Source organism: Cololabis saira, chromosome 2 (assembly GCF_033807715.1).
Source record: "Cololabis saira isolate AMF1-May2022 chromosome 2, fColSai1.1, whole genome shotgun sequence".
NCBI classification, from domain to species: Eukaryota; Metazoa; Chordata; class Actinopteri; order Beloniformes; family Belonidae; genus Cololabis; species Cololabis saira.
This window is the reverse complement of record NC_084588.1, coordinates 49025133-49038487: the sequence shown is the minus strand read 5'-3', so window position 1 is coordinate 49038487 and position 13355 is coordinate 49025133. Positions and strand designations below refer to the sequence as shown.

The following is a 13355-nucleotide window of genomic DNA, read 5'->3' as shown; positions in this document are numbered from 1 at the left end:
CTGCTAGAGGACTTTGGGACTAGTTAGTAATCGTGTCAATCCTTAAAAGCACTGGAGTCAATCCTCCAATAGTGTAGAAATAGCGGTAGTGCAGTCGCCACACATATCTGATCTCAGCTGATGGATGGAAACATTTATAGTGAGTTCAACATCATCATCCACTTCTCTGTGTTATTGTGCTGCAGTTGAAAACAAGCTCATATGGAAACTAGAACCAGGATGATGGAATACAATCACGCAGGATCAGGACATTACTAGGTTTGTTTTTGGTCTGGAGCTGAACTAGTCTTGGTCTCGGTTTAAGCGTCTTGACTACAAGTCTACCTATTAGTCACATGTCAAAATGATTTCTGACTTCTATCCATCCTCATTCACCATTAATATATACCTAATGTGTGGTTGTTCCCCCAGAAGATAAAAACTGTTGTTTTTGTGGATTTGATCGTAGCCGTGAGAAGAACATCCATCTGAGAGTCTCCATCATAATCTCCAGGAACGACGCTGGTGATGACGGTGTCCCTGAAACAGGAAGAAAACCCTTAAAATCATTACTTTAAAACCCCCTCCCATATAGTAAATATCACATGTGTGTAAAGTTAGTTAGTTAGTTCATTTGTCCACAAGTGGAGATTCGTCTTTTGTCTCATAATACAAAAACAACAGTAACATGACACAGCAACAAACACTTAACATTTACACGCAAAACATCTTAGTGGCAAAAAAGGAGGAACAACAAGGGCATGTACATAAAAGACAGGTTTATCTACCGAGACGTGCCCTGATTCAGAGCCTTAATGGCGTTATTGGGAATGAAAGAGTTTTTAAATATGTTACGGTTAGCCTTTGGTCCACTGTACCGTCTACCTGAGGGAAGTCATTTAAACTCTGAAGCTGCAGAGTGAGTGAGTAGTATCATTTGCTATCCTGGCAGCTTTTTTCCCAATCACTTCCTTATAAATACCACTTAAAGGAGACCTATTATGGCATCTAATACCTATTTTAAACAGGCTGTAGGTGCCATATGCTAAATATTTATGTTTATGTTGGCATCAGCTGTTAGTTTGACACCTGTCACTCATGTCACGGGGGGGTGTGGTCAAGGCGTAGTAATCTGGGTCAATGAATGAATGGGCATATATTCACCTGTTCACCACGGCGGCTGCATGGCGAGGGGGTGAGTAGGGAGAGTGTATTTTTTGTTGACCGCATGAATGCCGCTTGATTACCGTTTTGAATATACGGACAGAGAGTGAACATCTTGCCTTGCCTTGCTTTTTGCTGTTTGTCCAGCGTTGGAGGAGAATAAATGCGGACACGGTTTAACAACACGGAAATGGCTTGTCGTTTATGCAGCGCGTCAGCAGTACCATGCTCCCTCACTTAGCCTCTCAGTGATTTCCTTTTTTTGGTTTGGAGTCACTACACAGGCCTTGAATGTCTGAAAAACAAACTTTTGATTGTTTTTGCTAAATAAATTAGAAATTTAGCCATGTCTTTATCTTCCCATTCTCTAACCTCATTATCTATGCGGGATTCTGAGTGGGCGGGGCTATGATAATGAGGCTCTGTGCTGATTGGCTGCCTGAATGACGCGATACACCGCTACGAAAAAATGGTGGAAGCTCCGGCCGGCGGAGTTATTTACATCGTGTCCAAACTGCATGCGATGCGAGTGAGCGTCAGCGACAAAATCAATTCCATTGCTTTATTTTCTATTGGACTGTCCTAACCTGCAGCGTTTTGAGCTGAACATTTGTCAGACGCCCTGCTTCTATTTTCTTCCTGCCGCTTGCATTGAAAGTCGGTTGAAAGCGCTGTAGGAAACAGTCATGGATGAGGAACGGCTGATGCAGTTAGTTGAAATGAGAAGTTATCTCTATGATTCCTCCTCATTTCACTACAAAAACCTCAATAAAGTGGCAGCTGCTGGAGGGAGATGGACAGAGAGACGATGTCACGCAGTGCTACGCGATAGTCGGACGCTCGCATGCAGTTAGGACACGGTGTTTAGTTGTGGGCGTGGTTTGCATTTTGGTTACGTAACGAAATGAGCAGAATCTTATTGGCTCGTAAAAACCACATCACACTGGACGGCTCATCCGGGCGGCTGTACAGACACTGCAGAATTTGGTTGCTTTCCTCCTTTTCTGAGTTGGCAGGCTGAGGGGAGACCACTTTATATATGTTAAAGCAAGAGAAAACATGTTTTTCATAATAGGTCCCCTTTAAGTTTCTGTGTCTTCCCTATTATTTTTGAGGCTAGATTCAGTATTTTTTGTAGCTTGCAACTCTTTTTTGTGTTAAGGTTGCCGTACCACATTGCCATGTTAAAGGTTAGGATTCCCTCTATGAGGTTCTTAGAGACCAGTGTTTCCCAACCTCGCTCCTCAAGGCCCACGGTCCAGCATGTTTTAGATGTTACCCTGCTTCAACACACCGTGATACAAGTGGCTGTGTCATCAACAGAATTGTGCAGGTGTTGATGACTAGCTAATTAGGACCATTAATTAGAATCAGGTGTGATTATGAAGGGAAACATCTAAAATATGGAGGACAGTGGGCCTTGAGGACCGAGGTTGGGAAACACTGTTATAGACAGTTTCCATAATCTGCTTGCTCACACTAAAAGAGTTGAGCTTGCGTAGTAAATGTGTTTTTTTTTAAATATGTTTTTATTTTTTTATAAAGTTACTTGTCCTTGTATGTATTTTCTTTTATATGAAACTGAATTTATTTTTCTGCTGCCATCTTGACCAAGACTCCCTGGCAGAAGAGATGTTGTATTAGGGCTGGGTGATATATCGAGATTTTAATATATATCGATATATTTTCAAACGCGATATGGTACGAGACAATATTGTTTGTATTGATTTAAAAAAAAATATATATATATACATATGATTTTGATATAGCTTATTTTGTGACAAATCCAATTGAATGTTTTATTTGAGATTTGCACAAATGTTTTGTTATTTGCACAACTGTCAACCTCAGTGGAAAAGTCTGCCTGTTACTGTCTACATTGTATTAATTGCACAGTGTATTTGAATTTAATTGTTATGCAGGAAAGGGATATTTGTTTTATTTTATTCAAGAAGCATTTTTATTCTATATATGCAGGCAGTTTATTTTTATTTCATTTGTTTTATACATTTTGATATTGTGCAGACCTCTGTTAATAAAGGTACCTGTGTGACATTTGGCACGAGGCTTTGTATTAAAACTGACTGTTTTTTTAAGGGTTTGCCTCAGAAAAAATGAAGCTAACAGAGATGCTATGCTATAATGCTTTGGGGGAAACCCCAATTATGACACAGAAAAAATATCGATATATATAGAGTATCGCCATTCAGCTAGAAAATATCGAGATATGACTTTTGGTCCATATCGCCCAGCCCTATATTGTATCTCAATGGGACTTTCCTGGATAAATAAAAAATAAAAAAATGTAGCTGTTGATTACAAGATGTAAAGATGTGGTCAGTGTTGTTACTAAAGTTAAGATTACTGTCAATAAAGGCTACCTAAATATTTAACGTCTCCTACTGCGTCTACAGTGTGATCCTTGATTGTAAGAAGCTGCACAGGATCTTTTCCCAACATGAAAACTAGGACTTACTTTGGCAAAACGTCCTTTTTGATCTGAACTTTGGGCTTAAAATAAGGGGATGTGGAGTCAGCCAAGAATATCAACACTTCAGAACCTGGAAAAGGGGAAAAAAGACCAATATTAGTTGAAATACAGTCATTATTCAAACGTTACAGTGAGTTATTAATCACAGGTGTGTTTAATCAGACTGATGAATAAAGGTCCAGATGTGTGTCAGCTCTGCAGCATTTAGGCTCAAAACTGGGAATAAACCCTTAAACTCAGAGACACGAAACCCATTTATATTCTTATTGATTTACTGTTATTTATTCAGCAGATATGAATGTAAACATTGACTCACGCTCCCTGATGATGAAGATATCCGTCTGTTTATCCGAGTTAAAGTCACCGAAAGCGGCCACAGATCCGAAGTTTGCGGTCCCGAAAAGCTCCGCGGTCACATTCTGAAGAGCAAACGTTACGTTTTGTCCCAAAAAAAGCAGCAAAAACGCCAAAATATGAAGTTTAATCCTCAACATCCTGCTGTCTGTCAGTGCGGCTCCTAGCAACACCGCCGCTCGGAATACGGCAGGCGGCTTTACGGCAGGAAGAAGTAGACAGTTATTTACAGTAAACCGCGTATTAAATGTACGAATGACCTTCTAATTTTAATATAATTTCTTATGTTTTAATCCAGTTGGAAAAATGTGTATCGTTGTTCCGTATTTTGGCGGACTAAAGCTGTTGAAACGTTATTTTATTTACGTTAGTGCCGTGATCACGGGTGTTTTTGACAGTTCAAGTTACAGTAGGATAAATCGGACAAAACGGAAATTAACCTTCAAAATAAATGTATTATTTGTGAAGTGTACGTTTTTGAACATCATCAAGTACTGTGGAAAGTTTAAACTTGTAACCTCATGTATTTTGTCAAATTTACATTGTCACTAGTAGTAATGTATTAGTTTATTTTGCATTTGATTTTGCACTCTGTGAGATTTCAAATAAGGGAATCTGAGTACCTAGAAAATGCTACATTTAAATGTAAATGTCTGTGGTAGTTGTGAACTAGATTTAAAGGTTAGCAAAGTTATTTGACTGAATGAGGATTTATTAAGCAAGTGTACATTAAACACAGGATTGGTTTATTGTTAAATAAACAAGTGAGAAATGTGTTTATTTGAGAACAAAGGAGGTTTTAATACGCCTAAGTGTTTTATTTTTTATATTGTTAATCTGTATCGGGGAAATGACATAGAAATACAGAAAGTGGTCAAGAGAAATATATTTTTGAATATTGTCAAATAAATTAGTACAGGAAATACAGGAACCTCATCTGATTGCTCAATCTGACACCTGTAACAGATTTTAAATATTTTTTAAATAATTGTATTTTTCATAAAATAAAAAAGATGACAACTTATTAATTTTACTATAACATAAAAACGTTTATTGAGTATTAATGATCTATTTAATGATGGGGAACTACAACTTTTAGCTCCATGTTCTTGGTTAAAAACGCAGCATCCGCTTTTATTCTGAAGGGAATTATCTGAAGTCTTATCTTATCCAGGGAGCTTGACATTATAAAACATGGCGAGTCTTGCAGATGTCGGCTGGAAACTCCTGGAATTCAAAGCCCGATCAAAAAGATCAGGTCTGACACACTATTTCACACAAGTTCACATGATGTGAACGTACCTGTTGTTTATTTCTGCTGTGCCAGCTGCTTGTGTTTGTGAAGCCTTCGTAATTCTCGCTTAAAAGTTGCATTTGCACATTGCATTTGTTTACTGCAGCCATGCATGAAAGGAAAGGTCAGAGGTGCACAAGTGCAACTACTTAGTCTATTTATAAACCTGTTCTCGATGTGCTGAAGCCTGTCCTGCACTGAGATGCACTGTGTTGTAATAATAATGTGTGAAAACTCTTAACCAGGGAGGCTGTTGAATGTGTGAAATGATTTCTGCAAAACTTTGCAGGGGTCATGCTGAAATAAAACACCAAAAAAGGATGTTCAACTCTATTCAAGTGGGAATAAATCCATTAAAGAGAAATGCATGCGTTTATAAGAGTAAACGTGAAGTCATATCTCTAGTTTATAGCTGATATCTTATCTTCTCAACTAATTACAATCATGTAAGATGCATTTATTCCTTCAAATGTCATTTGATTATTTGTTAACTGAAATAATACACCCCAAACAGGGATCTTCAACCATATTCAAGTGGGAAGAAATCCATTAAAGAGAAATGCATGCACTTATAAGAGTAAATGTGAAGTCGTATCTCTAGTTTATAGTTGATACTTTATCTTCTCAACTAATTACAATCATGTAAGATTCATCTATTCCTTCAAATGTCATTTGATAATTTCTTAACAGCCTTGAATCATTCTGAAATCATTAAGTAGTAATTCCTATGTAGTGTTAAAGTGCCATATTGTTTGAATTTGTGACTCTGCTGCTCAGTCCTTGTCGTAATCACATTACTGATGTAGATTAGCCTAATTGATCATTACTTCTTTTTCAATAGTTAGAGTAAAATCAATTCCTGAACAGATAAAACTCCCAGATTTCTTGCTTGTTGCCTGTTATCCCCCCTCATCCATTGGGTAATTCATTGTTGATTCATGCACGTCTCAGAGCTAACCCTGTGCTACTAACCCCTTCCTGTGAATTGCAGTAAAGTTCTGATTTAGCTGAGAGAGAGAGAGAGAGAGAGACGCTTGGCCTTAATTTCACCTCTCGAGAATGGCCGTGTCCGCGGCCGCGGCCGCAAAGCCTCGTCCCACGGTTCACAGACTGGGTAAGTAGCAGCAGATCTGAGGAAAAGCACCACGTTTTCTCAAACACGAGGCCAGAGAGGACTTGAACCGTATGCACACGGATTCTGGATGATGCTTAAATCACTTTCACAGTAAAAGTCAAGTCATGAGGTCAGGAAACTCTCTACAGACAGATCTGGAAACAAGAAGGTTGTGTTTTATCCATTCAAAGTGTCCAGACAACACAATGGTCTTCATCAAAGTGAATCAGAGGTTGGAAACAAACAGAGGTGTCAAAAGTATTCACCTTCATTACTCAGGTAGAAGTATAGATACTAGAGTTTAAAAATAATCCTGTAGAAGTTCAAGTATCAACTCAACTTTTTTACTCAAGTAAAAGTATAAAAGTACTGGTTTCAAAACTACTTAAATTATAAAATTAAAAGTAATGTAAGGGGGGGAAAGCCATTAAGGACAAAAGCCATTGAAAATGAATGTATCTTAGTATAATGCAAATATATTAAAGAACCATACATGTGTCAGGTGAAACCAGTGGAGCCAGATTCACACTGTGGGGATGTTTTTGTGCAACAGACAGGAAACTAGGCAGAATTGAGAAGTATGGAAGAAATAATATAGAGAGATTACAACTCTTTATCTATTATCTTCATGCTGGGGACCTTAACCTGTATGGAAGGTTTAAACACACCTTGTAAAACTGGTGTGACCTCAGTAAACCTCAGCCACGGTCTGGACCTGAACCTGGAAAAGCATCTCTAACTAGACCGATTATTTTCTCTAGTGATGCTTGTAACATAGGCCTTAAAACAAAACAAAAAATGCATTGAATGCATTAAAGTGCATTGTTAAAAAAGCGCAAAAGAAGTGGATAAACCCACAACAAATGAATAATTGTCCTGGGCATTGATTGCAAACAGCCATTCTTGTATAATTTTTTGCTATTTTCGGCCGAACAATTTCGGTTACTGAACATTCGCTGCATCACTATTCGTAAGTCAGATACACAACAAACTAATAGTTCTTATGAATTAGGTCTAGATGTGATTGGAGGATACAGGATTGGTACAGTCCTCCTCCGTCACGACTCTTACTAGGAAAGATATCGGTGGTTCCTCCTGAAGGAACAGAGATGATGATGTGGAGCCAGATTCACACTGTGGGGATGTTTTTGTGCAACAGGCAGGAAACTAGACAGAATTGAGAAGTATGGAAGAAATAATGCAGAGAGATTGCAACTCTTTATCTATTATCTTCATGCTGGACACCTTAAACTGGATGGAAGTTTTATACAAACCTTCTAAAACATAGTGTGACCTCAGTAAACCTTAGTCTTTGGTCTGGACCTGAACCTGGAAAAGCATCTCTAACTAGACCGATTATTTTGTAGGAATATAGTATTTGTAGTATTCTGTAAGAGGAGGTTTGAGGTTTGTCTTTGCTTCCAAAGGTTATTCCCCAAAGCATTAAGTGAAAGAGGAATTCCATCATTTTTCTATCAAAATTTTCTTCTGTAAAACATCCAAAACACCCCACAAACCCATTTTTGATTTGGCATTGTAAATAATTGAGTGTTGAGTTCAGACAAACTAGTTTCAAAGAAGAAATGTGGAAAAACCTTGAGTATATTGTGACATAGTGATATAAAGTAGGCAGATATTCAGACGTGAGAAGCCTGTCTGCAATTAAGGTGCAGCTAATTCATGATTTCACACCATTTATTTCCTGACTGTCATGAAACACGTCATTCAAACAATCGTATATATTCCAGTTTATCTTTAGAAAACATCAGTTTGACATTCTTAAGCTCTGTAAATTGACCCTGTTGATACGGTGCCGCGGTGTTTCTACACTCCAAGCAATAAAGATCATGAGATGGCACCAAAACGTGTAGAAGACGTTAATGAAGTGGTAAGTGGTGGATCTCCACACGAGAAGAAAGAGAAACCGACATGCGAACGGGCTCGTATTCCTCTGATCGCATGTTTGAAATGAAATTGGAACGCCGGACTTCCACTCCGCTTTTAAACTCTTATCTCTGAAAGGAGATGGATTGGCTTTGCACCTCTAAATTTTAAGCTGATGGAAATTATGCTAATTTGAGTGAGAGTGTGAATTTTTCAGTACCTGTGGTGTTGACCCAAGGTCGAACCTATTAAAATGCAAATCTAACAAAGTGAAAGGAGTCTGAAAATGGAGCCGGTGCGGCGGAGGATGGGGAGGGAGTTTCCCTCCGGTTCCCGTTCCCTCTCAGCTCCCAGGGAAAACGCTCGGGCCGAGTGTCGCCGTGCCATTTGAAACGTTACCTCTGGGTGTGAATATCATTTCATGTGCCGAGCCCTTTGTGATGCAACGCGTTGCAGTGGTAAACCAACGTCACCGATGGCTTGCACCTTTTATTATTTTTTAATTCTGCCGCCTGCTTTGCTTTGTATTGATTGCATCAGTTGTGCAGAGAATTGGGGGCATGAACATGGAACTCACTGCAGTGTATTGATTAAAGAGACTAATCGTACCTTTCTTTCAAAAGTTGACACAATTTCAGAAAGTCTTAAAAGGTTTGGTTTAGTGAAAATACCACGAGGATGCAGTACAACTGCTCCTTTTTCAACCATGACTTCACACGTCTATTCATAGCAGCTGGTTTTAAGGGGGTGGAGTTAAACCACTGTCGGGGGGGGGGGGTCTCTTCTTACAGCTGTCATCCAGTTTAAAGGTACGGTGAATGTGATATGAAATGAAATGATGTGATGAAGATGGGGACGTTTACGCTGGTCTGGGTCTGTGATGTCACAATGTTCTACAAAGAATACAATATACACTAAACAATTTACAAAATGATTTAATAAAGTTCATTTTGTCCATGACTTTACAATTTAATTTGCTAATAGAGGGAATGTGCATGGCGTCACAGATGCGACTTCACAGCGGGTTACGACCACTGAGTGTCAGAAAGACTGAGTGTCAGAAAGACTGAGTGTCAGAAAGACTGAGTGTCAGAAAGACTGAGTGGCAGCGTAAACTTTCAGTTTGAGCAACTGGAAAACATCTAAAATGGGAAAGAGCTGTTGTGCGATCGACTGTACTCATAGATTTAGCAAGAAATTGGAGTTATCGTTTTACAGACTGCGGAAAAATAAGCTTAAAAAGAAAAACAACTGGATTCCAGGCACGAAACGTGGATTTGTGGTTCCCATTTTGTATCAGGTAATGTTGGATTTTTGGGTAGCTAACGTTAAACGGTGAAATCATAAAGTTCGGTGTCCTCATCACTTTAATTTCACCAACAAATCCTGCCTTGAAGTCGGACCAAGCGTCAAGACTTTTGTAAGCCTTCAAGCTTTGCTTCGTGTATTTCCCCGGCGTAGAAATTAAGTTCATATAAATATCAGGAAACTGGATTCGTGGCCAAATATTAACGTCCATGGACCACTGGTTCTTGGTAACTGTACCAAATATTAATGTCCATGGACCACTGGTTCTTGGTAACTGTACCAAATATTAATGTCCATGGACCACTGGTTCTTGGTAACTGTACCAAATATTAATGTCCATGGACCACTGGTTCTTGGGGTAACTGTACGGGTCACTGTCAAGTCCAACTGCCTTTTAATTTAAGCCGATAATCAGCTGTTATCCCGTCTTCTCCACTAGTTGCAGCTGTTTTTGCTGATGTTTTGCCACTCAGTGCCAGTAAGGGGGCATAAGTGGGGAAGTGACGTCAATGCAGACCCTCTATTCTTTTTGACGGACAAGAAACCTTTAGATTTACAAAATTAAAAACTTTCAAACCAAGACCAGCCTAAACAAAGTGACATGGTTTTGATAGACTCTTCAGACACGTAAATACATTCACTCAGACCCCAGAAAAGACTTATTATACAGTAGTTTACCACATTTAGGACTTATTAACAATCATTTGACTCAGTTTTAAGAAACATGATCACATGTTTGAGAAGGCAGCTGTGTAATTGTCGTGTTCCTCTTTAGGATCCATCTATGAACCTCTCAAGCTGTCCAACCTCCAGCGGGAGGACGAGCCTCTGTGGGAGAAGCTGGACCGCTACTACAACGCTGGTACGTGCTGTTTCAGTTTGGTACCGTACACGTCGTCTGTTGTTGTTATATTGCTTTTTTTTGTCAGTTTAACCACATTGAGATCCTTTTAAGCCTTTATCATCTTAACAACTCAAAACCCGTTCCCTGTTATCAGCGTCGTATGTGGAAGCAATCGTGACTTCACCTGTCCACATTTCTCTGGATTCCCTTCTCATATCTGTCGTCATAACTCAATACGAGATATACTGTAACTGTCTTGATCGTATTTTATAAAGAAAATTTATATTAATTTTATCTGCCGTTGTTTTTCCCACAATTCCCTTGGCAGATTAGAAATCTGAGACCCATTTGAACACGCTGTACACCAGAATTTATCTTCTTTAAGGAACTTTAAAGAAGATATTTTTCATAATATTTTCAGTTGTGATATGGTTAGTAGCAAATTCAGCAAACATTCGTTAACCTTTACAGTCCTCGTACCGAGAGCAGCAACTTCCAGGGTCTGAATCGTCATAGAAACGGGCAGGGCTGGGTATCGATTCAAATGTCAAGAATCAATTCGATTCCGATTCTTAAGAATCTGAATCGATTATCACGCTTTAATTCGATTCCGATATTGATTTGGGTTAGTGTTATTAAAACTGTTTTTTGAGCTGTTGCATGAATTATATGACTGTAGTTCTGCAAAATATTAATACTAGTATTATATTGAGATTAAACAGCAAGTATCAGCAGCTAATGATGCTGTAAGGACCAATCAGCTCCCAGAATGCTGATAGAACTGCTTTCAGAAACATCGTGGGGCAGAATTATCTTATATTATTAACAGATCCAGGGCAGCAAACAGAGACGGATGAAATCTGTTTTATTTTTCCCACATTCTGTTTTATTTTTTTCCATTTTTGGTCTATTTTGGTTTTTCATTTTTGAGAATTTGGTTTTTAGCATTTTATGCAAATGTAACCCCAAGACAGTATATAAAGTAATGAAATATAGACAATTTATGCAATTATAACTGAAAACTTTAATGTTTTCATACCTTTAAACATATTTAAAGGCAAAAACATGTTACCAGTTATTCTTGTGTCCAACAAAACATTCCTTTTTTGGGCATAAACCAAAAAATACCAAAAGTTGTAATGATGAAAAAAAAAATCGATCTTTAGAGATACGAATCGATTTTTAGGAATTAATATGAGAATCGATTTATAATCGGAAAATCGATCTTTTCAACACAGGCCTAGTTTATAAGGGATTGTCTCAAATCAGCGGGTCCAAACGGACTAAAAGATACTTGGAAGTGTGTCTTTAATACGGCCCGGTTCGTCCCGGTTCAGGTGATGATTCCTGGTCATGTGACCGGTGAGGCTGCAGCAGCACGACTGCAGGGGAGATAAATACACATTAGAGCTGATGGCTGAATTATCAGCAGGCTGTAAGTCGCTGGGAGTGCAGCACCGGGGCAGCATGATACACACACACACACACACACACACACACACACACACACACACACACACACACACACTGGGAACCTTCATGCTGACGTTTCCCTAACTACAGCTGATCTATCGTGTCCTTGACTCCTGAGCTCCAACCTCTGGATGCAGCTGGTTCTGGTTCACCACCTCTTTATGCTGGACACCATGGAGTCCTGTCACCTGCAGAAATACTCAGATTACTCTGCAGGTGTGGAGAACTGGTGGACCGCCTTGTCTTGTGGGAACAATCCTCTCATCTTGAATGTGAACAAGACAAAGGAGTTGATTGTGGATTCAAGGAGAGCCAGGATTAAGTCGGATTGTTTTTCCGTCCTGGGAGCAGAGGTGGAGGTGGTGGAGGAGAATAAATACCTGGGTGTTCACCTGGACAGCAGACTGCACTGGAGGAAAGCTGGCTCAGTTCTGCAGCCTCTGAAGATGATCATGCAGAGGAAGATACTTTATAAAATGAAGAAAGAAAACTCTTCACAACACAGTGATTCAGCAACATGTTTTCAGAGATCCTTCAGACCTCTACAGGAGATGTTCAGACCTCTACACTGTAAAACCTAATAAGTTAGTTGAACTGAAACTGTTTGAGGAAACCAATTGCCTAAAACCATTTAAGTTTATTAACTCAAACAATTCAAGTGTAAAAAAATATTCCATTGCGGTTCAAGTAACTCTTTATATTTATTGTTAAGGTAACTTGCTTAAATAAATGTGATAGTATTTCTCATATGTAGTATTTCCTTCAAACTTATTTAAAAAGTGTTGATTGTATTAATTTGCATCAAGCCAGACTAACTTAATTGAATCTTCTTTACATAAATGTTAGCACTTAAGTTCAAGTTACTTAGTTTTATTCCTCTAAATTAAATGATCACATTCTAGTGGTCACAAATTCTAGCTCCTCAATTCATTTTAGGAAACCGATTGCCTTAAACCATCATAACTTAATTAACTCAACTTTAAGTTGCTTTAACACAATACAAACACAGACATCTTATACCAGCTTCAAACATTTAATTCATTTTTGAGTTATCTTAACTGATGGGAATGAGTGACCACAACTTTTTCCAAAGCTTAAGTTATTTCAACTTACTTCTGTTTTTAAGATGTACTGTTAGGTTTTACAGTGTACAGGACATCCTCCCTGCCCACAGAAATAAACCTCCACAATGAATCTCTGAAGAGACAAACATCACGACTGCTGCGACAATTAACTTCCCCTCAGGGATTAATAAAGCATTTTTGAATGTGGATATTAAAGAAGAGAAAGTTAATTAACCAGAAAACATCAGAAAGGCCTCCTGTGTTGTGGAGTCAGGATCTTTGGACCGATGAAACCAAGATAAACGTCTGACTGAGGCTGAACAATGAATTCTGAGATGTTTAGGGCTTTAATCTTCTCACAAAGAAAAACACCACACACTTCTTCA

General features: G+C 38.7%; 2 protein-coding genes across 4 annotated transcripts in view; one reads left to right on the top strand and one right to left on the bottom strand.

The window, feature by feature from the left end:
* The window catches only part of itfg1 (integrin alpha FG-GAP repeat containing 1), a 278570-nt gene extending 274409 nt beyond the window's left edge, over window positions 1-4161 (bottom strand). Inside the window, exons 1-3 of the mRNA XM_061746781.1 lie at window positions 3951-4161; window positions 3620-3704; window positions 389-519 (exon numbers count right to left, since the gene is read on the bottom strand). Coding sequence (XP_061602765.1) covers window positions 389-519; window positions 3620-3704; window positions 3951-4128 — 394 coding nt within the window. The 5' untranslated portion in view covers window positions 4129-4161. The remainder of the gene's footprint in view (window positions 1-388; window positions 520-3619; window positions 3705-3950) is intronic.
* A 1004-nt stretch (window positions 4162-5165) lies between these two features.
* phkb (phosphorylase kinase, beta) overlaps window positions 5166-13355 on the top strand; it is a 179551-nt gene continuing 171361 nt past the window's right edge. For 2 of the 3 annotated variants that reach the window (XM_061746752.1, XM_061746759.1), the window contains exons 1-2: window positions 5166-5246; window positions 10364-10450. In XM_061746752.1, the coding sequence (XP_061602736.1) occupies window positions 5183-5246; window positions 10364-10450 (151 nt within the window). In that variant the 5' untranslated portion in view covers window positions 5166-5182. Of the gene's footprint in view, window positions 5247-6270; window positions 6397-10363; window positions 10451-13355 lie in introns of those variants that run through there. The other variant, XM_061746767.1, reaches the window with a different exon arrangement.